At 32.9% G+C, this 24,117-nt stretch overlaps 3 protein-coding genes across 3 annotated transcripts; all 3 read right to left on the reverse strand.

Moving 5' to 3' along the window:
* Positions 1-2,540: 2,540 nt before the first annotated feature.
* Positions 2,541-11,083, reverse strand: LOC108481929 (phospholipase D zeta 1-like). Its single transcript, XM_017785019.2, has 20 exons — positions 10,665-11,083; positions 10,445-10,546; positions 10,184-10,299; positions 9,825-9,966; positions 9,283-9,453; positions 8,571-8,744; positions 7,855-8,097; positions 7,635-7,751; positions 7,057-7,196; positions 6,800-6,949; positions 6,124-6,280; positions 5,558-6,028; positions 5,018-5,128; positions 4,779-4,925; positions 4,508-4,705; positions 4,261-4,362; positions 3,469-3,600; positions 3,301-3,366; positions 3,083-3,144; positions 2,541-2,988 (listed from the first exon to the last, which is right to left on the reverse strand). Exons 1-20 carry the CDS (start codon positions 10,887-10,889, stop codon positions 2,742-2,744), a joined length of 3,273 nt encoding a protein of 1,090 aa, XP_017640508.1. The 5' UTR covers positions 10,890-11,083; the 3' UTR covers positions 2,541-2,741.
* Positions 11,084-12,893: 1,810 nt separating this feature from the next.
* On the reverse strand, positions 12,894-14,894 carry LOC108480277 (60S ribosomal protein L19-1-like). Its single transcript, XM_017783209.2, has 5 exons — positions 14,654-14,894; positions 14,109-14,231; positions 13,678-13,991; positions 13,217-13,263; positions 12,894-13,132 (listed from the first exon to the last, which is right to left on the reverse strand). The coding sequence occupies exons 1-5, from the start codon at positions 14,763-14,765 to the stop codon at positions 13,108-13,110; spliced, it is 621 nt and encodes a 206-aa protein (XP_017638698.1). The 5' UTR covers positions 14,766-14,894; the 3' UTR covers positions 12,894-13,107.
* Positions 14,895-17,185: 2,291 nt separating this feature from the next.
* LOC108481373 (exopolygalacturonase-like) lies at positions 17,186-18,956 on the reverse strand. Its single transcript, XM_017784515.1, has 5 exons — positions 18,762-18,956; positions 18,343-18,672; positions 17,890-18,179; positions 17,530-17,749; positions 17,186-17,419 (listed from the first exon to the last, which is right to left on the reverse strand). The coding sequence occupies exons 1-5, from the start codon at positions 18,954-18,956 to the stop codon at positions 17,186-17,188; spliced, it is 1,269 nt and encodes a 422-aa protein (XP_017640004.1).
* Positions 18,957-24,117: the final 5,161 nt, after the last annotated feature.

Below are 24,117 nucleotides of genomic sequence, written 5' to 3' on the forward strand. Positions count from 1 at the left end.
AGTAAAGGATGTGCCTTGGGTTTTGCCAACATTTGAGCATGTTCAGAAAGGTGAAATGTTTCAATCAAATAATTGGAGCTCTTCCAATATTTGTGGATCACATAAATTTCACATTTTATGGATATCTCAAAAATATTTCCACCCCTATAACACCTTTTTCCAGATAATTCACAATTGTTAAAGAAACGTTTATATCATTTATCTTTATGTCTAATTTTAAATATTGAATTTATATCTAAATCCAGTTTTGAGTCTTATTTGTTTATATCATTAAAATATCGAATATTAACTTTTTATATTAATCAGTAGTTTACTAAAATATTTTTAAAAACAATATAGAACTTTTTATTATGGCAAGTTATAATGATTGTTTTAGGTCAAATTGTAGTTACGGTCCTTCCACTATGTTTAAATGTAAGATTTCATGTTAATAATTTAATTTGCAATAATTAGGTTATTGTACTTTTGTAATATCATTAATTAGTCCAAATAGTTAATACACTTAATTATTCTCATCAAAATGTTAAAATGTCTCATGTCAAAATATTCTCTCCTTTTTGTGGATTAGAAAAGTGTTTAAAAAAACATAACCATTTTAATCGAAATAGATAGTTAAAGATTAATTCTTTGATCTAATTAATGTGATTGTAAACTTAGAACACCAAATTATATCAAACTAAAATATAAAACTAAATTTCATATTTGTGTTGGAACATTTTCAAAATATATATAGTGTTTTAATAGTTACAAATGAAAAGTTCTAAGTAACCAAAAGTTATATCATTTGGTTATTAACCAAGAGTTATCACATTTCATAGTGATGAATTAATTATGTCTCTTAAATTCAAAAATTATATTGCTTTGTTATTAACAATGAATCATGATTATTCAATGATACATCTATTGAATAATTATGTTTATTATTAAAAGATGTGACTATCAATTTAGATAGTTGTGTTCTTATGAAGAAATATGAAAACTTTTATAAATAGGAGTCAAATTTCATTTGTCTGACAAACCCAAAAATATGAAAATAATGTTTCTTCTATTCTCCTACCATCTTTTGTATTTCTAAATTGTTCTATAAGTAATTACCGTAGATTTGTTTTATAGAAAGTGATATCCTTGCTATGCTCCAATCAGTGCTTAGTAGACTGTTTTCGTCGGTGCAAAACATAGAAAATTATTGGGTTTCATTATATCTTTCAAGTTTATTTGTCAGTAACTCTTTTGCGCACCAAAATATAGGTGGAAGGCAAATAGAACCTTAAAGGGAAAAAAAGAAAAAAAAGAAAGTAAGGCTTGTACCATTATGTTGGGCATTTTATATATTTACTAGTAAGAATTCATTATAGGCTAGGCTTGCTTCTACAAGCTATTGTTGTTTCCATTTAGTTGTATGGGAATTTGAGATTCTAAGGAATAAAATACATTTTGGTGATAGTAAAATTATTATGGAATATACATGAAAATTTTCTCTCTCTCCCTCTATTCTTCTTCTTTTTCTCTCTAATTTCTTCTTTAAAATCTCTTTTTTTCCCTTCTTATTTGTTGTTTTTTCTCTATTTTGTTTGGTTACTAAATAGTTTTGGATTAGCTCGTATCACTAGTATTAAAACATTGACCTTAGCTTAAATAATTAGTACAATGATACTAATGATATGAGTGCTTATTCATTATTTCACGCTTATGAGTATTTACTCGTGGCATTAGAAAAGCATCTTATAATGCCTAAGCAAAAAAAAATTTTGTGGAAATATGTCTGAAAGTCTAATCTATTACCAAATTTGAAAATCTTTTTTACTGATAGAGGATGTATGCCCTCTGTGCGTCCTTTCACAACATTTACTTAAGGATTGTCAAGTTACTAGAAGAGTATGGGATAAGATACATGCTTATGCACAAATGGCGCCCATTGTTGGGGAAACTTGGGAGGAATGGCTTATGGCAAATTTATCCCCTAAAATTTGAGCAAACAAACCAAGAACTCCACGGAATATACTATTTACGTTTACATTGGGAAATTTGGCTTACTCGCAATGCTCTTGTATTTGAAAATAGTCGTACTGTTGATCAATTTACTAATAGAGTGTCTTCTACGGTGGGAGAGTTTTTAGCCCTCTCACCTGCAGTAAGCAAGAAAGATTAGTTTAATTCCAATTTCTTGGAAGCTACCCTCGACAGGATCTATGGGTCATCAATTGGAAATCCTAAAAGAGCGAGGGTAGAAGCTCTCGGTAGGGATCATACAGGTGGCTGGATAATTGGAGCATATAGATATATTCCACAAGTCACTAGTGTTGAAGCGAAACTTTGAGCTTTAAAAGATGAACTGTCATCTTGCCTCCACAGCATGACTTCTAAAGCACTTAAGCATGTCTTTTGCGAAAGTAACATGCGTGCAGATGCTTTAACACAACTTGATAAACAGAATAAACTTTGAACGGGTAAAAACAGATAATATTTTACCATTGTTAGCTTTTAGATGCAGTTTGTATGGTACAATATCTTAATTTTGCTTTAATGATATCTAGTTCCTCTTTCGACAAAATAAAAAATAAAAATAAAAATTAAAGATGTTAAAAATATATATTAATAAATTCTAAACCAAAACTGATTAGAAATACAAAAAATGTTTTTTTCCTCAAGGCTAACAAAAATATAATCAGCCTATATTTTTTTTTTCCTCTACATGATTCCTATGCAAATTTGTTTGGGCAAAAAAGATCGAGGAATTGCATTCAATGAAAAACCTGAGGAGATGCATAATACTCACTCTCATTAAATACAGGTCTTAAGTCTTCTTTGCACATGAAATCCATGGGGAAACAAACAAGATGTCCTCGAATCGCTTTTAGTCGATCCAACAGAACGTTTTTTTCGATTTCGATTTCGCCAATCTGATATGATTCCAATGTCTCAGGGGCTATTCCTAAATCAATTGTATTGTGAGTAAGTCTCTCTTTGATGATTTGACGAAGTGCTCCCCTGCATGATTTGGATCTTGAGTTAGAACCAGAAAGGGCAACCAAAGAACAACAAAAAAGGAGTACGAAAGTACGAAAGAGATGTAATCATGTACCGGGAATGTATAAGATCGGTTGGGAGACATGAAAAGATTTCCTGGTAGATTGTTGTATTCATCTATCATCAAAATACTATGCATGTATCAATTCGTCAAACAGTTGATAGTTCTTAAACCATGTGATCAAGAAGTCTAAATTTCATAACACTAGTTATATCTAACTAATTTTGAAACCACCCGAAATTCATTTATAAACATACAATTCCAGTGCTTACCATTGCAGTTGCAACCCATATATCTTTATAACTCGAATCACTAATGGGGTCGACTATTTGATTTACCTGAGTCGAGAAGAAAAGGAAAAGGAAGAATACATTTATCAGGCTATATCCATGTTCAATTCAATAAGCATAATGATTAAGATTGAATGTTGGATGACTAACCTCTCCTTTTCGAAGACCAAGATGTTCGGACCACAACGAGAGGCGAAGGCTCAAACTAAATTTTCCAGCCTTCCATGGATTTCCTCCCATCCTTGAATCCACTAGTTCTTTATCTTCGATAAGCACTCCGATCTGAAATATGAATTGTGACATCAAACTTCATTTAGAAGTTATAAGTTGTCAAGTTCAGGTACCTCCGTATATATTAACCCAAAAATTAAAAACACCTACAAACCTCATAAAATATCCAAAAACATATCACCCTCATACTCATTAAGACCAAGACAGCACCAAAAACACATAACTCATAACCATTATCAATCATTTCAAAATAAACCAATCAAAACAACCCGAAAACCACCTTGGGTAACATCAACCAAAGGACATTCTAATAAAACTCATCTGCAACATATTCACCTTTAAACTTTCATGCTCATCCAGCACATGCACAGTCAAGTTCTCCATTTGATCAAATGTCCAGAGTTCAATTCATTAAAAATATCTGAAGACATACACACTAAAAAGAAGCGCCTAAACAAGAGATATAGCAAGCATACCATCCAGCAATACAGAATTCTTAGGCGGAAGAGAAAAAACTCGAAAATAACAGCTTGCAAACTATCCAACTTCAGTATGCATACAAACAAATGATACAGAACAGTTTCCAAAAGCTTAATTCTGTTAGACACCAACAACTTTAACATTTCAGCCCTGAACTATCTTTATCTTGTCAGCCCTATAATACCCGAATTTCACAGAAAAATTTGAAGGCAATCCAGAATGCAGTGATACCTCTGAATCTCTACAGCCAAGTAAACTTCTATCATTGATATTAGCAGATCCGATTATGGCTGCAGAGTCATCAATTATCATGATTTTACTATGAACATATACCTGTAGAAATAGTAGGAGGCAAATAGCTTGTCAAACATGGTATGCTACATGCTAAACTTTCATTGACAACTTAATGCTACTGTAAAAAGAATCAAGCATAAATTACAAATGATAAGAGGAAGAGAATGCTAGTACAAGAACGTACTTGACTGGTAGCCACAGGGCCTCCATCGAAAAGTTCACCATATGATCTAAGACCATAGAAAGATATGTAATCATGAGTTTTAGGACCAAGTCGATCATGAAGATTATGCAATATTGAATTATGTCCTCTGCGAATGGTTCGATACTGCCAATGCATTATGGCTCTCACAGATGCCGCACCAGCATCATCAAGGCCTCCCTGTTAAATTAAATAGGAGTTCAATCATAATGGATTATTTGAAATACAAGTTAAAAAGTTTGTTGGACAGAACCTGGAAACCAGGAAGTAGGGGTATGATAATGATAACCCTGAAACACTTGTTTTCACCGTATGCTCGTAAAATACGCCGGTATAATGCTTCCAAGACACGATTCCGAATATTTTCATCTCCTGAGAGGCCTGATATGAAAAATTGGTTCTGGGAAAGGTTGTGAAAGAATGAAACCAATAGTAAGGATTCATACGAGCTACAATAAAAGATCAAAAATAAAATAAAAAATCAGCATATACCTCTATGTAAACAAAGTGTTCTGCTTTCTCAATGAGGGAGCAATAGGCACAGTGAATGCTCTCTTCTATTTGGCTGGTTCCAGCAGACCACTGACTGACACTCCTTATAACCTGAAAATCATAGATTATCACTTATTGATAAGCTAAAAATCTCATTTTAAATGAGAACTAAAGTCAAATAGAACAGTAGATATAGTAGCAGGTCACATTAATATCATCATTGTGTCTAGCCCAAACAAACAGTAGAAGATGAATAACAGCCTTCATTTCATTAGTGAAAGTAGAAGTTCATTAGTTACAAAAGAACTCCATGGGCTACAAATCAGCAGGAGAACTGATTACAGGAACCTAAATTGACCTGGGCATTATTTTTTGGTCCTTATCCTTACAAGCTCTCTAACTCTCTTTCTCTTATCTTATCACGGCGATACGCTGTTTAACAAAATGTATAACAAGAATTTCTGTCGCATACATATGAAATAAAAAAATATTATGAGTCAGATACAAAGGTTTATAAATCTTGATGAGAATGCAACACACCTGACAACGAGTTGAAGTCCGTGGACCAACCTGTCCAGTTTCATCCAGAAAACCAACTTGATCACTCCGTTCCTGTATTTCCCACCACTCAGGGTCTGTAAGTTTGCTTCCAGGCTGCCTTTTTATATCCAGAGGTTTTTCCATATTAAAATCCAGGGAGTCATCAACAAAGCCTTTCATGGGTGTGTCTGCAACTGCTGGTTCTATTTTGGACTTTCGGAAAGCAAAATAACCACTCTTACTGGGAGTAGGATCTGGACTGTTTGATTTTGGGACTTCATTACAATCAGCCTCTTGAGGCAAAAGTAGAGGAATATCTTGTAAAGATGATATAGAAGAAAAGGAATCCTGTCTGTGACCTTTGTAGCCTTCCTGATCAATCTCTTTGCTTCTTCCCATATAATGTGGAATCACCATATGCTGCTGAGGCATAAGTAGTGGAATTGCTATCTCATTTGGAGCTTTATTTCTCTATATATGATAGAAAAAAAAGCAGAAAACTCTTATTAAATAACAAAGTTATAAAAATTTTGCTGTTCACTATTTTAATTCTGAATAAGTATGACCTTGGCATAGTTCCAGCGCTGAACAAAATGTCGCGCTATATCACGACAAGGTGGTCCCCGGAGTGCACAATGCACATCATGCCAAGGCATTCGAGGATATTTTCCTCGATCCAACTCATCTTTCATTGTGTCTTCCCATGAATTTGGTTCAGATTCCCTGGAAGATGAAATGGAAAATTTGTTAGAACTAAAACAGTTTCAAACCAACCATTATCATAACTACAAATATTAAACCTTTTTTTCAAGAACATTATCAGAAAAGTGTGCGGAGAGGGAGGGGCAGAATGAAAGGTCACAAACTCTTAGAGGTTTTGAAACTCATTATCTTTTTAAAAAACTTTGGAGTTAACCCCACCGAATAGATTTCAGCAAACTGTTGGGGAACATCTATTGAGGAACAAGCCCAAAACCTTGCAAGTGGTAGATACATTAAGCAGAAGAAAGTAGCCATGTCAAATTTATAATAGATTGTGAAAATCAGCCAAAGAATGTCATGGTAGTACCACGCTACAACATAATGGTGTGTAAATTAAGCATATAATACTTAATGATGACCACTGACATGCAGCAAGATCATGAAAGGCCCGAATGAATGGATGAGTCAAATTTGAAACAGATTCCTCAAAAACTTTATGAACCATTCAAAGAAGAATTTTTAATTAAGCTAAAAGCTTACCTTGGATTATAATAGTCTTTTCCAGGCCATATTACTGGAGGATTATCGCTCACCTTGTGTTCAAATGTGTCATAGCGTCCAAAGCATAAATCAAGTCCACCAAGAAAACAAATTTGGCTGTCAACAATTACAAGTTTTTCATGGTGGGACCTATATGTAAAAGAAATACATATTCAGAGTCTAAAAATATCAAATATATTATACAAGGATAAAGGTCACAATGCATCTGCGCATTCAATTCTCCAAGTAATGCATACCAGAGATAGACACCAGCAGAGAAGTGGTCAGGATAACGCAATACCCTTACATTTTCGTGAATGCTAAGAAGCTTCTGCTTGCTATAGACGCTGTTGATTTTCAAGGCAAGAGCAACTTCTTTGTAAAGAAGGATGTATATCTGCAGTCATAAACACATTCAGACCACTGTAAGGTAAATAATTTAAAAACTAGTTAGCTAAAACATTTTCAATATTTTTACGTGAGGATAGGTCATAAATCTATGTATAGAAGCAGATACTTAATTTGTTTTAAAAGATATAATAAAAACATGTATGTAACAGCTAAATAAGGTTTGTAAGTTTAAGGTGCTCCATATCAAATCAAAAGTCTAAGCAAAAGAGCCTACCAAGAGAGACGTATTGGAATGGAAGGAAAAAAAAGGTAATACGTGGTTTAAGGCATATACTCCTTGATATACAAGCTCAAATTCATGTACATTTGCATACATCCAAGAGGATATGTCAAATGAAGTAAATAACCAACATTCATTTTAATTTACAAAAAAATAAAAAAGGTTCATATGAACTTAAAAATAAATAAATGAAAATCAAAGCACCTGAACTCCTTCCTTTGCTTTGGCTTCCAGCAAAGCATCGAGCCTGGAGGCTGCATGCTCACGAAAAGGACGGAGTAGATACAATTCTGGGCAAAGCCACCATCCACACATGAATATCTGCATAAATTTTAGAATCATAAAATAGGTTTTCATGCTAAAGAAAAGGAAAATTGGTTTAAATACAAGCTCATGTCAACCTGCAAGAGTAGAAAGGACAGACCTCTGATTTAGCATCCTCAATTGCCGAAGCTATAGCATTAAAAGCTGCCCCACCATCTATAAACCATTGAGCCTCACTACCATCTTCTGTCAAACCCCTTGGAGGAGCAAAAGAGCCAAAACGATGAGGATGACACCAGCCCTCAGGAGGCCTAAGCCCGGCATCATTAATTGCAGCAACCCAGTCTTTAACTCTAGAACTACTCTTCGCTCTTAACCTTATGCTCCGGACTCCACATGCGACCTTTTGAAATTCCCAATTATCTGTTAGAAAGTGAATTTCTCTAGATATATTCATCAGACATACAACTTAACCCACCATTATACGGGTAAATAGTTATTTTAATGTGTAGAAAACATACACCTTCAAATAAATATTCGTTGCAAAAAACCTATAAATTTATCTAGAATTCTAGATCCTATATATGCTTAATGTGATGTTGATAAAGACTAATGATCAGGATTTTTAGGATTAAATATTTTTTTGGATGGTGGAAGCATCTATAACCATAGGCTTTCTATAGGAAGTTGTTTTTTTTTTTTTTTGCCAAGTATCTTATCCAAATCACAAAAAAAGAAAAAGAGTAGCAATAAGGGTCATTGATTATGAACAACAGCATCTTAAACATTAACATGCCTATTTAAATGTTAAATTGAAAGGTACGCCCATCATAGGGAAAGAATTTCCACAGAAAGGACAGCAGGTATTCTGCTGACCTTAAAAGCATGGCGTAAAGGATTACGTTCCTTCACTTCTGATGCTAATGATACCCGGCCCTCACCATTACCATCTGAGGCAGGTAGTACATCGAAAACAATTATATCCAAAAGTTTGGTATCAAAAGGATCTCCCAGCAAGGCCAAGAATCCAGGTTTCAGTACAGCCCACACCTGTAATAATCATTAGACACGAGACAGAAACATATGGGTCAACAAAATAGACTAAAATGTGAAACCCAAAACAATATCAAAGGAGTGCCACTATATGGTCCAACCTGGGAGTCACTGTCCATATGTAAAAATAACAGAATAAAGAATCTAAACAATTTAGCGAGCTAAGATACTACAATGCCAACACTCTCAAGCATAAGAATCGAAGTATGAAAACCATTAACCTATCTTCAAAACTCTCTCCCCAAATCATTAATCTTATTTTAGTTTCACTTTAGCCCAACTCACCAATTAAGCAACAATAGGAGACTACTATACATAGTCTGCCTCACTAAGCACAGTTGACCAAGTGATATGTCTTGCAAAAGCACAAAATATGCAAACGGTTATGCTAGTTTCCCTCCTACCCAAGAATATTTAGATAGTGAAGAGAGGAAGCTAGTACTTTCTGCAACACAAGCATGCGCAAAATAGGTTCTGCAACAAGTGCAGATTAATCTGAATATAGACCGAGACTTCAGAAATTAGATCACATTACCTTTTGCCAATTGTCATTACAGCAATCGAACCAACGACAAGCACAACATCTATCAGAGTCGTCATTCCTGGCAATTTTTGGTAGATGCTTCACCATTACATACTCTTCCTTTAGCTTAGGGCCATACTCGTGTGAAAATGACAACTTTGAAACCTCCAAAAACTTGCAAACCTACAAGAAAACTGACAGGTACTTCAACGCAAATGATAAAAGAGGGAAATAGAGCAACAAATCTCAAAACATTGAACACATAACAGTAGTACCCACATTGATCTCTAAGTTTTGGCACTTCAGCTAGAAAATCTGATTACAACTAAATAACTCTTTCAATTTATCAACTGACAGTTTATTCAACCGGCATTTAGGAGGGCTTCATCTACTTCGAGATTGTTGCATAAGGAAAAAGCTAAGTTGAATTTGGTCATCTATTTATCAACACAAATACATTAGTGGATTATATGATTATTTTCTAGGCATAGTAGAGTCTATTAAAGGAAGGTCTAATACCCTATGAAGATAAATATGAATGGACAAATGCATACCTCTCGAGAGTTAACAATGTCCATATTTCCAAGAAAGTTATTCAAATATTTGTGCATTGCAACCTTTGCTCTCTCAGACATAGAAGACTGCCTTCCCAAGGCTGGTCTAATAACCGGAAGAGCAGCACTAGACGGAACATCTCTGAGTAGATTAAAAAATAAAACCCACTCATAAGCAAAGGAGTTTTTTTTTTTTTTTTTTTCAAAATTAACATTTGATGTACTGACTACATATAATTTTATGTGCTGTGAGTTAATGATAAAAAATAATCAAAAAGAAATTTAAAACTAAATTCTTCAAACTGTACTTGTTTTAATGATTGTCATTATCTGGTTCAGTGACGTATATTAGAAGTTACCTGTTTTTTGCACTTTCATCGTGATGTAACAAATTAGCATCATCATCCGGTTCATCGTCATCGTGCAGAATCGGCGCATGGTCTCCTATTCCTAGATTTTGAAGCCATTCTTTAACCTTTAATATAATAATATTCATAGTGAAAATCACATCAAAATCCTAAACCTTTCAGAAGCAAACAGCTTATTAATAAACAAAAAAAATTTCAAATTTTCATAGTACAGCAAATGCATATAAACGTTGCCGTTATATCAACACAAACCTGTTCTTGCTTCTCGTGAATTTCTTCGATAAACAGCCGTTTCTTCAAAGCAAAGTGTAAGTAAAAAACGTGTGAAGCATTCTTCAATAACCGCCACTTAAACTGAACAACCGAAGCAAGAAATAAAATAAATAAATATATAAAAAGTTAAGATCGAAAGATACATTTCGAATCTACTCTTATTTTAAACTATTCAAAAAGGATTTGATGGAAAACTTGCATGTTTGTATCGAAATTCGACGGTGTAAGATAAAAGCATGGGACTGATATCGCCAGCGTCGGGTCTAGACACGGATACGATGGTCGCTTTAGGTAACTCGTCGAAAATGCGAGTTGACTCAGGAGCAACACCTGGAGCGAACGAGAAGAATGATGACATCATCGACGGCGTTAACGGCTCCGATTGCACCTGGTAGTACTGTGGACCACCTTGATCCGACGCCATTGATTTTTTTATCGGTTAATTAAAGATCCGATAATTTCTTTGTTATTGTTTTACTTTTTCCTTTTGGAATTTGGATTTGATTTGATAAGTTGAAAAATCGAATATGAGAAAATGTTTGCTGATCCACAGATAGAAATAGCTTCGCTCAGCTTTAGCTTGTCTTTTGAATGCTTTTTTTTTTTTCCTCTATTCGTATTTTCTCTTTGGAATATAAATAAACAAATAAAATAAGTGTAAATTACACTAAATGTGTTCAAACTATCACTTAAATTTTAAGTTCATCCCTAAATTTGAAAATAATTTAATTAAGTTCTTAAAATATTGAATTGCTCCAATCTAGTCCTTTCTTTCGCTTATACATTACCATTAAATACCAACTCAAATTTGACATAAATTTTATTTAAAATGTATGGACCAATTTGTAAATATATGTGTATCAATTACAAACATTTTAGGTTGGCAAAAGGCCTAATTGTATAATATAGATACTTTGATAATTCAATTAGAATATTTTGAAATTTAGGGACCAATTTAAAGTTTAAGTGATAGTTTGAGAACTTTTTGTAGAATTAACCCCTAGTACAAAAACAACGTCAAATCTGGAAACCAATGATTCTGGTTGGACGAACCTGAAGACATGATTTTTTTTAATTTCATTTAAAAATTTATTCAGAGAATTTTTTTAATAAAATGACATGAATTTAGCTATATCTAAAAATAAAATTTAAAATAATTAATTTTATTTACTTTTATAAGTATTAGTAAGTTTACTGGTTGGTTATATTCTTTTTTTTTTTATAGGACTGGTTGGTTATATTCAACCCTTGTTTTGAGGGGAAGACTGGCTAGCTTATTTTATCACTCAAATTTAGTTTTTAATCTAACAATTGTTGATTAGATTCGAAACAAGAGTAAACATAGTTGGTAGAGCTTTGCTGTCTGTTTATTTGCTGACTGTTTAAAGGTTTAATTTTACTTGATAATAAATTTTAAGATTATTGGATATCGAAATATTTAAAAATTGTGAATCTAATTATTATATTTTATTTAGTCAATTGAGTCTTAACTTAATTGATATAGACATTATTATCAATGCAGGAAAACGTAAGTTCGAGTGTACTAAAGCGTATTATCCTCCAATTTACGGATAAGAAAGAAACTATGTATAGTTTTAAATGTCATATTAAAACAGTATATATAATTAGAACTTATAATTATGAGATTATTCAAAAAGAAAAATATTATACTTTATTTTAATTTGATTTTTTAAAGTCAAAAATAACTATTAATTTTAAAAAAATTAAATTATTTAATTAATATGTTTAACACGATAGAATGAAATTTTAAAATATGAAAAATATATAAAAAATTTAGAAATGATGAAATTGAAAACAATGTGGAACTAAGATATGTTTGATATAGATAATATTAACGTTTTATATTAATTAATATCAGTATCATCTAACTTTGAACTACAAGTAATTTGGTAAATTTGATTTTTTTTTTACACTCATGTGACTTTTTATTTTAATACGACAATAAATAAAACATATTTAGAATTAATATTTAAATACACTTAAACCTACACTTTTTTTTTTTTTGTTTAATACCCACATCTATAACTAAAACCTACACTTTTTCTTTTGTTGAGTACTAAAAACATTCTACAAACTCATCTTCATCATTTTCTCCAATTTCTTGTTCTGCCATTGGTGTCATAAAAATAAAAAGATTGCTCAAACTTCCATGTGAGGCAAAATTATCTACCTTAAAGCCAATTCAGTTGATAAAAATTAATAAATTAACAATTTATTATAATGATTTCTACAGTTCAATAAAAGAAAAAGTTAGCAGCAAGCAATGTGTTCATATCACACATTATGATATTATTCTAATAAAAATTGAAAAATATGAAATATTGCTAAATATTATAAAGTCAAAAAACAATATGACCCAAAAAGAAAACTTTTTAGGACATGATAATGAGATTATAGTAAACAAAAGTTCTAAGATCAGAAATAATTCATAGCACATTCAACATAATAGTACATTATACTAATAAACAATACCACAAACATCTTCCATCTTCCATTTCTTATAACAGCTCAGTGGTTTCTTCAAAATTCTATAATTATATAAAACTAAAGATTTAAAACACAAAATGGAAACCGAGTTTTGCATTCAAACTCCTACAGAGAAAAACAAAACATTACTTCATTCACTTCTTTGACTTCCTAACTCCCCTGCATATGCCAAAAGTGATCCAAATTAGAGCTGCTGAAATAAAAGAAAAAATAATAATACAACATCATTGTCGTGCATCTTACTCGGCCTGTTGCGGTGCAGCTGCAGGTGCTGCTTTCACACCAGGTCCCTGAAATGATAAAGAAAACCAGCATTCAGTCGCAAAATAACCCAACTAGAAGCATCATCCAAATCAAAATCCATAAAAGGGCATGCCAATCTTCTAGACATCAAAATATAGCTTAGTATGTAAATGCTATGTTACCCAAACTCGGAAGTGACTTTTTAAACATGGGTATATACGCTGCTCAATATTTAACGTTTTCTGTATATTGTAAGATCATGCTAGAATGTATCAGACACAAGTGCACACAAGCCGCATGGATGAAGCAGTTAAGTGACATCAAAGTAACTGAGTGAAAGCAATACACTTCTAGCTTTCTTCTGAATACAATTTTGGTTCGACATCAATTCAATTCAGAACCCATGATTGATTTTATCATCACAGTATCAATATGGGAATCAAGACAGATGTTTAAATTACCTGTGCAAGGCGTTCTTCCCTTCTGGCCATCTTTCTCTCCCTGCTCGCCTTGTTCTTAGCTCGCTTGGCCTCAAACTGATCTGAGAGTGTCTTCTCTCTTGCCTTCTCAGCCTTGGACTTGTGGATGCTTTCCATCAAGACACGCTTGTTCTTAAATACATTACCCTTCACCTTCATGTACATGTCATGGTACATGTGCTTGTCAATCTTCTTGGATTCCCTGTACTTACGAAGCAAACGCCTTAGTACTCGCATTCTCCTCATCCAAAGGATCTTTGTAGGCAATCTTGCCTCCCTGGTACCCTTCCTCTTACCTGAAATTATTTGATCAGGATCATGTCTTGCTTACAATGAACTTTGAGGAACAAAGGAACCCAACCATCAATCAAACACAATAAAATATAGGCCACCAAACAGTGGATTAATCATACCATAGCCAGAATGACGACCCTTTCTCTTGGCCTCTTTCATTCTGCGTGCACGAGATCGGGAGTGAATCTTGGTAGGCTTCCGGATGACAAAACCATCCTTAACAAGTTTCCTAACATTCTGCCCTGCAACCAGTGATCAAAATCTTCAACATACTGAAACAAATACCGGAAGCAGCTTCACAAACAGGTATCGTAAGCACACAAGGCGAACCGCCAAAAATTATGTTCCGGTTCAGTTTAAAATACATTAGAACAAAAACGAACGCCCTTAGGCCAAAAAAAGTGTTACAGAGCTAGTTCTTTGTTGTTTTAATTTTACGAACTAGTTTTCAAGAAATAACACTTCTAAAGCATTTTTAGTTGCATTTACTAGCTAGGAGTAAGTAGAAATTCAGATCTAAATCTATCATTTGTCGAAGGAACCAAACAAACCCTGCACAATTAAAGACAAAAATATAACAGCAAGGATATACATACATACACTACAGCATATTGGATTACAGATAGAAATGAATTGAACAAGTAGAGAGTGGGGAGCAACTTACTGGAGTTGGCCATGGAGATTTCATTGATTTCATTAGGATCAAGCCAAACCTTGCCACGGCCACACTTCAGGACGCTAGCGGCGAGCCGCTTCTGTAACTTCAAAGACACCATCGTTGTCTTCCTTTTCTCGTCTCCCTCCCGTCCGTGTGAGTTGAAAACTCTAGTGTTTTTGCAAAGAAGAACGCGGAGGCGGCCTTTATAACCCTAAAGAAAATTCTTCTGTTAGGGTTAGGGTTTTTGTTGTGGATCTTGAAAACTAATTGAAAGGGAAAGGGTGGCCCAGCCTGTTTGGTACTGGGCTTAATTTTTTTGTACCCAATGCTTTCATGGGCCTAATTATAGCCCAAAAATCCGCAATCCTTTAAATAAATGCATTGTCACGAGTTAATTTAGATATCATCTCAATTGAAAAAATATTAAAAAGTCATTTATTTTATAAATCAACTTAACTTATATTGTTATAAGAATATTTTTAACTTATAAGGAAGTGAAATTCCTACAGATATTAAGAGAGAGTAATAAAATAGCAGATTGTTTGCGAAAGAGGTCCGAAATAAAATTGATCACTTAATTATTCATAAGGAATTATTGGGAAATGTGAAGAGTTTATTAAATGATGATATCCATTACTTTACATATACATTGTTTGATGGCGATTAGTATTGTTGTAATCCTAGCTTAAGGTTTTTTTTTTTTAAAGTATTTTTAACTTAGAATTTAATTTTAGCTATCTGAATTCAGTTGTTCTCTCCTAGTGTAGTAGAACTCTCCTCGAAGTTGTAGTGACATGTGATCGTTGCCGATGTTTCTCCATTTTCTATTTTAGGATTTTCAACCGCGCTTTCGAGTTTTTGAGTTGAAATCTCTAAGTGTTTCTTTTTTTCTCTCTTTTGCTGGTCTCTTCTTTTCTTAAAAAGGTTTTCTCCTTTGTCAGTTGTTTTTTGGCTATGTCTTGTCTGTTTGTCCCAGAATTGGCAGGGTGTGCCCCTCCTATAAGCTCTCGCTTCTCATTGCCTTTGGGTTTCAATTGAGAGCTAGGTTTCAATGGGCCTTGACTCTCATTTTCTCTCCAGTTTCTAATTTTATCTCAGATGGATTTTACTTTTCACTAATGAGGGTTTATGGGGTTGGTTGGCAATTAGGTTAATATAGAATGGTCGTCCGGATTTTGAATATTTTTGCGACATTGGGAGTTTGAGGTTGTGACATCACCTATAATTTTCAAAAAAGTCATTATATATTAACTTAATTGCCAACCAAACCAATACCTATGATCATCAAACATACCAAATAACGTTTAGGCACAATTAAACACATATGCTTTAAGTAATACCACATTTCAACATATATACATACATATTCATTGGCCTAATTTAACCATTTAACACCATACATATATATATATATATATATATATACCTTACACAATTCAAACCAAATCAATTCAAATGTCCATTTGCAAAATTCCTCAATTTAAATCTTATACCTTTACATGATTACTTAAATGATTCATATGTTTGAATTCAAAATGACATTTACCAATCCAAGGTTCCAAAACGATCATTCACATTATAAACCGACTCAATCTTAAGTATATATCATATATAAAAACATAAGGAACTATACAAACATTGTTGAGTCGAGAGCTGCGGTTTGAATGCTGAATCACTCCCGGAGTCTTCGAGATCTACTAATACCTACGCACAGAATAAACAAAGTACTGTATGTTGAGCGATAAAGCTTAATGATACTTTCATGATTCAAATCAATACAAACAAAAGCATTAACATGAAAAGAATATAATCAATATATATCAAGTTTCAACCATTTCATTTATCATTCATGTATCAAATACCAATATTATGTGAAATCTTATTTTACTGAACCATATCCATATTTTATATGTATGAATACATGATTTACCAATTTTTGAATGTTTTGTAATTTTGTAATTATTTGTTTACTTAACATATAAGATAAATAGTGCCATAGTATTATGAAAGGTAGTCACGCCAACATTGTTAAAAAATTAATGTTTTGTAAACATTTTTGTTAAAAATAAAAATAATTTGACTCTTTTTCAAAAGGTTGAGAGTTAAATTTAACTTAAAAAAAGTATAAAGGTTAAATTCACTAAAGATATAAACATTGAAGAATAAATTTATCATTATACCTTTAAAGAAATTTAATTCATTCCAAATTATAAGATATTTGTATTCTACACTTATTCTCAAATCTCGAGTTGAATTGAAAAATCTGCTATAAATTGAACAAGTTTTCCCATTTTCACAAGAAACAGTTGTTGATGAAAGTCATGTCTTCTATTATGAATTAATATACAGTAAATCTGGAAATTACAAAATGGATCAAATCGATGTTCTTGACATCAAATATAGTATTATAGTACACTTAGCTAAATCCACTACTAGTTTTTTGTTTTGTTTTTTTTTTTTTTTACAGATATTCTCCATATTTCCATGAATTCGTCGACACGGACAGTGAGAATCCCGCTATGAGTTACAGTCAACCGCCTAACGGCAAGGCGGAGGGCTTTGGTAGCCGTGGTAAGCGACCCTGGCGTTCCGACAATTGGAACTGAAGGGCATGTCGTCATTTGGAGGACCGGCATATTGCAAGTTGACGTTGTCTAAGTGAATGCCCTGGCAAGGATTCGACGCGCTGCAAAGTAGATCAACTGCAACTTTGCTAGCTGAAGTTCCTCGGATGTTTATATAGTGAACGTCGCTGATTCGGACTTTCGATGGCTTCATGAAACAATAGAAAGAAAACAACTTTAATTTTATCATTGTCTAAAAGTTTACAGAGAGCTGAAATTGAAAAATAGCAATCGTAACATCACATTATGACAGTTAACCTGACTGTATTTCGTGTTTCCGTATTCTTGATCTATGATGATGGGGTTTCGAACTCGAGTCATGATCAGGTCTTGAAAAATTATGCCCGAAGCTTTACTTGGGGAGTCAGTTTTGTATGTTTTGATTCTAACACCGTTGTCCGTTTCTCTTAATGAGCAATTTTTCACGATGATCCCGCTAACATCTGCCTCATCGTCGTAGTGGCCAAGGCTACCGATGCTGTTATCAAACATATACATGCATAAATTTCAAAGAACTACTTGATTTAACACTATGATGACAGTATATATGGAATGTCCAACACAATACGTGATTCGTTCATTAGATATATTCGATAATCGGAATGAGGAACTAGATACCTGAAACCATGACCAGGGCCGCAAATGACTTTCTTGATGCTAATGTTGGTAGATCCATGGATCATCGAGACACAATCATCACCCGTAGCGATGACAGTTTTCGATATTTTAACGAGGTCTGATTTGCTCATGTGAATACCGTCGGTGTTGGGACTATCACCGGGGGCTTGCAAATCAACGCTGAAAATCCTAAAATTCCGACTCATGCTGATCATGATGTGGAACCCTTTGGGGTCAATGGATTTTATCCCACGGATGATCGCATCGGTTACCTTGATGAACTTCAATGTCTACAATCATACACAACAAAATTCAACCTCAACCATAAGCTCAACGATTTCGGGTTTTGTCTTGGGGACATGCTTCGGTACCTAAGTCAACAAATCTCATCGAAGCACGTCCCAAAAAGAAAACTCCGAAGTGTTTTTTTTCGAGAGGTGATTCGAAGCTTACGGCGGGCAAGCGGACGCAGTTCGACTTCCTGGCACAGTCATTGAAACCCCAAACCTGGGAACCTTGGCCATGGAAAGTACCACGTCCGGACACAATTAAACCATCAATGGCCTGAAATGTAATCCAATCCGTATCATCGTCTCCACCACCTCGATAATACGCCATATTAGATTGAGCTTTAACAATTCCATTAACTTGAATAATCAACAAAGATGGATTGGAACATGGACCTGAAAATAAAACAGGTCCCATTAAGAACTCGCCTTCAGGGATTACCATCATTGCATCTCCATGGAAATTACAAGCAGCTTCGAAAGTCCTTCTAAAATTCTGCAGAAAATCAAGCAAGCTTTCAATGCAAAAAATGAAAAAAGAACCCCATAATGTTTGTATGTATGTATGTATAAACTAAGCCATACGATTGAACTATCTGTCTTTCCATCAGGCTTTGCACCATAATCCAACACGTTGAAAGCTTTAACATCGGGACCGACATCACCATTTTCGGCATCTTTAGCTTTATGTAAAGCCTCTGCTGCATTAAAAAGACCCTTGCATTGGCCACCATGGATGAGAACTAAGCACACCATCATAACAATGGCGAAAGCCGCCATTGCTGCAAATGAAGAAGCTATTTTTCTTCTTTTTCTTTTTTTTTAACAATGGAAAATTAATTGGTGCAAACCCTTTGTTTCGTTGTTATTTATAATGTATTTAAAGCCTTTTAAAACAAAGATTAAATCATCTGTCGGAAAATGGAGTACTACAAATTTGTAGTTTCAAGTTTGGTTGCCTTAGTTCCTGCAATGTCGGAAACAACCACTAATGAAACTAGAAGTCTTTGTTACTACATTAATTTTTTCGAACACTGAATCAACTTCATACCTACTGAATATTCACTTCTTAAGAATAGTTGCATGAAAGAACCGAATACGATGGGCTCGTAAATGAAACATCCATTTATAAACCTCTCAACCTTGGTTATTTTATATTGAATATATTTCAAACATCCATGGATTGATTGTTTTGGAAATTTCTGATGTGGCTTGAATGTGAAAAAGGTAAACTATCATGGAGGCCCATGTATTAAGAGTAAGATTGTTTTTTACCCCTCTACTAAAAAACTGAGCAAGTAAGTTCATATATGTTAGATGAAAGAGTAAATTGGTCCTTCTATTAAAAATTTCATCCATTTTTTTTGTTAAAAATTGGTTCTAGTATACAACATGAGGTACTCGTGGCACATCACGTGTCACTATCTCGTTCTTTCATCAATCATGCCAATTTTTAATGGTACAAATAGAAGAAATTTTTAACAGAAAGAACCAATTTGCTCTTTAATCTAATATATAGGGATTAAATTTTTCATTTTTTTGAGTAAAAGAAACAAAATATAAGGACCTCTATAATACTATAATACTTTTACCATGTGAAAAAGGACATTCTTAACCTAATTTTTTAAAATGAAGTTCCAATTTGTCCAACTGATTTCTATCTTAAACAAAACTAAAAGTCACCAGCTTTTTACTTTAAAAAAAAAGTCACAAGCTTTTACTCCTTTATTTCTTTCATTTTCTGAACCCTAGTCCAAAGCATTTTTCCTTTCCCTTGAGATTTGAGTGAAAGAAAAGTAGAGAGTAAACACAAGTTTATATTAATTAAAACTAATATTCATAACCACAAATAGATGCAATAGTAGATACATTTTGTCTTCAAAAAAGCATGTAAAGAAAATCATAAAAAATTAACTGATATTAGATTGGAAGATTTAGGTATTATTTTACTTAGAAGATTTCGTCGAATAATGAAAATTGAAGTGCAATAGCAAATTAGGTTCATGTCCAGAGAACACAACGTTGTTGCGGATCGGTTAGTCAAACTTAGCCTAATTTGAAAGTCGAGCTTACTAGTCTTTGATATAGCCTTGACTAAAATCCTTGAAGCCTTGCAATAAGATAAAACGAGTGGTGCTTTTAGGCAATTGAATTGATATAATTTGTACTTTATTTTTCACCAAAAAATTTATTATTAGTATTATTATTATTATTATAAATTATCATGTAATTTATTTTAAGTGTAATTATTTATAATTATATATAAGTCACATGTTTAAATAATTATTGTAATTGAGTTACAATTTTTGCCATAAGGATTGAAATTTGAAGAATGACACAGGTAAATAGTTTTGATGGTTTTCAAATTTTTACTTATTTTTTATGTATTTTAATTATTTAGTTATGTAATTAAAATTTATATATACTACTAAAATTATCAATATGAAAGCCTTAGGACTTGGTTCCTTTAATGAAAGTGTCCATGGCTTTTCTTTTCTTTTCTTTTTCACATTATTGACATAAAGGTTAAATTTCAAATTTAATCCCTTTATCTTTTAGATTATATAAAGGAAGGCCTCAAGTGTCTATGGCTTTTTTTTCTTTTTACTATTAACATAAAGTTCAAATTTAATCTTTATCTTTTTACACTATATAAAAATAGTCAAATTACAATTTCAGTCCTTATACTATAATCAAATTTGATGTTTATATTTATATTTTAACTTTTAACAACCTCGATGTTTAAATTGTGTATAACAAATGCACATGACTTCTTTATTATTATTATTATTTTACATTATTAACATAAAGGTTGAATATCATATCTAATCACTTTATCTTTTAGATTATATAAAAGAAAGCTCTCAAGTGTCGATTGCTTCTTTTTCTTTTTTACATTATTAACATAAAAGGTTAAATTTCAAATCTAATCCTTTTATCTCCTTATAAAATGGTCAAATTTCAATTTTAGTCTTTATATGACAATCAAATTTTGAAATTTAATCTTTATTTTTTAATTTCTTACATTATTCGGTACCTCAACATTTATATTATCATTAATCAGTCTAAATAATTTATTTCACTGAAACGCACCATTTGGGTGAGGAGGTCCATAAAAACCCTTCTCTTATTCTTCATTTGTTTATTTCTTATGTTGTTATTTTGCTGCTTTGCTTTCACTATTCTTTTGCTCAAGTCCTCTTGGTTTCACATCGTTTCTTTTCTTGTTCTCTCAAGTTTATTCTCAAGGTAAGAGTCTTTCCTTTATTGTTTTTGCTTTGTTGTTTGCGATGTCTTCTTCTGAAACTCAATCCAGTTCGTCGGAAGTTTCTGGGTTTTTGATGACCAAAAATCATAGGGGTGAAATGAGTTTTTCTGGTGTGCAGATAATTAATCATGAGCTACCCAAGTGGTACCATGTTTCCTTAAAAAGGCTAATTATGCCTTGGTTGGTGGTTCAATCCACATTGTGCATATCTTTCTCGATTAATTATTTGCACACCATTTAGGTATGTACTCTCTCCACCAATCGAGGCAATTCCACTTTGTGAACCTTCGGGGCAAATAATGTATGTTACTAATTGAAATACTTCAATACTAAGTAGTTGGGATGTGAAAGTTTCATATTTGAGAAAAAAATACAATGGGTAATAAATAATTATGTATAAGCCCGTAGGAAGGGCCTACTTACATAATGTAAAAACTAATTGAATTTATCAGTAAAATTGTATTTGTCATGCATGTAAATTTTTGTACTGGTCAAATATCTCTATTATATCTATCTAAACGTGAAAGTTTCATATTTGAGAAAAAATAACTAAGGGTAATAAATAATTATGTATAAGTCTATAGGAGGGTCCACTTACATAATGTAAAAACTAATTGAATTTATCAATATAATTATATTTGTCATGCATGTAAATTTTAGAGTTGATCAAATATCTCTATCATATTGAATACTCTATATATTAATATATATTCAACAATGGAATTTTTTTTTACATAAAACAAATAGTTTTAAGTTTTAAGTTTACATTAAAATTGACGTGCATAATCTACATAAATAGACCGTGAAATATAGCGGTTGGATCGTTAAAATATTAATCATATAAATAGTTATTGTGTTAAAGTTGTGTGACCCAAATTCTAAAAGATTGCTTGCAAGTTAAGTTAAACAAAATATATTTTCTTTCTAGAAGATTTAGTGTTTATTAATATAATATATTTAGCATTTATTAACATAATTTATTTGACCTACAAATTTAGCCTATAAATATGCTCTTTTACAACCTTAGAAAATACACCCCTTAGAGATTAGAACTCATAACACTTTTGAAAAATTTTGTGTTTATGTTTTGAAGGTTCTTTGTTTTTCGGGTTTTGGGGTTTAGTTTTTATTTCCATCTTTGTATTTTTCGTTCTTTTTCCATTATAATAAAATTATCTTTGCCTGTGGTTTTTTATCCTCTTTGGAGGATTTTTCCACGTTAAATTTGTGTGTTCAATTTCTCAATTTCTTTCGCTATTTTTACTTATTCGTTGCTTAATCGGGTCGATCCCCAACAAGTGGTATCAAAGCTAGTTCAATTTTCGTATATCAACCCATTTAGAGATGGAAACAATAAGGTTTGACATTGAGAAATTCAATGGTGTCACAAATTTCAATTTGTGGCAAGTTCAGATGATGGCAATTCTTGTTCAGACTGGCCTAAAAAAGGTCATTACCGGGAAAAAGCTCGAGAATCTAAATTAGTTAGAATGAGAAGAGCTTGATGAAAAGGCCCTATCTGCAATCCAATTATGCCTCGCTAATAGGGTATTGCAGGAGGTATTGATGGAGAAGATCTCATTTGCCTTGTGGAAAAGGTTAGAAACTCTTTTTGCAACTAAGCCTTTAGCTAACTGTTTATTGTTGAAACAACGTCTATTTACGTTTTGTATGAACAAAAGTGAGCTTCTTAGAGATCACATCAGTCAAATCATTACACTTTTAAATGATTTAAATAACGCTGAGGTTCAGATTGACGATGAAGATCATGCTATGCTATTATTGTGTTCTTTATCCCCTTCATACAAGTCTTTCAGGGAGACACTAATTTATGGCAGAGATAAAGTCTCGTTCGAAGATGTGAAGGGTCATTTGTTGAGTAAAGACAAACTCGACAATAAGTTTGGTTCGGATAGTAAGGCAAATAGGCAAGCTTCCATTTTGGTAGCATCAAAGAAGCGAGACAAAAGGTGTCGCTATTGTAAAAAGTTAGGGCACGTCAAAGTAGATTGTTATAAATTGCAAAATAAAAGGGCTACTGAGTAACTAGTGCTAATTTGGCTGACGAAAACGGTGATGATTTCTTGTTAGTGTCAATGAGCGAAAGCTCCGAGCTTACGTCCGAGTGGATCCTAGATTCAGGATGTTCTTTCCACATGTGTCCTAATAGAGAATGGTTCTCCACATACATTTTAGTTGAAGGTAGAGTTGTGCGCATAGGAAATGATTCATCTAATAAGGTAATCAGTATTGGTACTGTTAAAATTAGGATGCACGATGGGATGATTAGGACACTCTTAGATGTTAGGTATGTACATGATTTACGAAAGAATCTCATCTCTTTGAGTATTTTAGACTCGAAAGGTTGCAAAATCAACATCGAGTTAAGCAACATTAAGGTGTCTCATAGGGCTCTCATTTTGTTAAAAGGTAAAAGGACTGGAAGCCTTTATATTCTAAAAGGTTCTACAGTGACCGGTGAAATCGGACGTCCCTCATCTGTTACGGAGTTGAAGTAAACTCATTTGGAGTGAAGGCAACTTGATCATAAGAGGGAAAAAGGTATGATTGTTTCGTTGAAGAGAGGTTCTCTTTTGGATGCAGGTTTTGAAAAGTTAGGGCATTATGTTCGTGAAAATTAGACCCGGGTTAGTTTTGATTTGGCAGTGTACA

This window comes from Gossypium arboreum, chromosome 3 (assembly GCF_025698485.1).
Source record: "Gossypium arboreum isolate Shixiya-1 chromosome 3, ASM2569848v2, whole genome shotgun sequence".
NCBI classification, from domain to species: Eukaryota; Viridiplantae; Streptophyta; class Magnoliopsida; order Malvales; family Malvaceae; genus Gossypium; species Gossypium arboreum.

What these genes read in the sequence shown, in the direction of transcription:
- LOC108480277 (XM_017783209.2), bottom strand. Translation starts at nt 14,765, where the DNA reads ATGGTGTCTTTGAAGTTACAGAAGCGGCTCGCCGCTAGCGTCCTGAAG. An exon ending in AATCTCCATGGCCAACTCCA is followed by an intron (nt 14,232 to 14,653) that starts GTAAGTTGCTCC and finishes CACTGGTTGCAG; the next exon opens with GGCAGAATGTTAGGAAACTT. An exon ending in GGGAAGAACGCCTTGCACAG is followed by an intron (nt 13,264 to 13,677) that starts GTAATTTAAACA and finishes TTATCATTTCAG; the next exon opens with GGACCTGGTGTGAAAGCAGC.
- LOC108481929 (XM_017785019.2), bottom strand. Translation starts at nt 10,889, where the DNA reads ATGGCGTCGGATCAAGGTGGTCCACAGTACTACCAGGTGCAATCGGAG. An exon ending in TATGGGTTGCAACTGCAATG is followed by an intron (nt 3,145 to 3,300) that starts GTAAGCACTGGA and finishes TTTTGATGATAG; the next exon opens with ATGAATACAACAATCTACCA. An exon ending in ACCGATCTTATACATTCCCG is followed by an intron (nt 2,989 to 3,082) that starts GTACATGATTAC and finishes CAAATCATGCAG; the next exon opens with GGGAGCACTTCGTCAAATCA.
- LOC108481373 (XM_017784515.1), bottom strand. Translation starts at nt 18,956, where the DNA reads ATGGCGGCTTTCGCCATTGTTATGATGGTGTGCTTAGTTCTCATCCAT. An exon ending in GGCCCTGGTCATGGTTTCAG is followed by an intron (nt 17,750 to 17,889) that starts GTATCTAGTTCC and finishes GTTTGATAACAG; the next exon opens with CATCGGTAGCCTTGGCCACT. An exon ending in GAAACACGAAATACAGTCAG is followed by an intron (nt 17,420 to 17,529) that starts GTTAACTGTCAT and finishes TGTTTCATGAAG; the next exon opens with CCATCGAAAGTCCGAATCAG.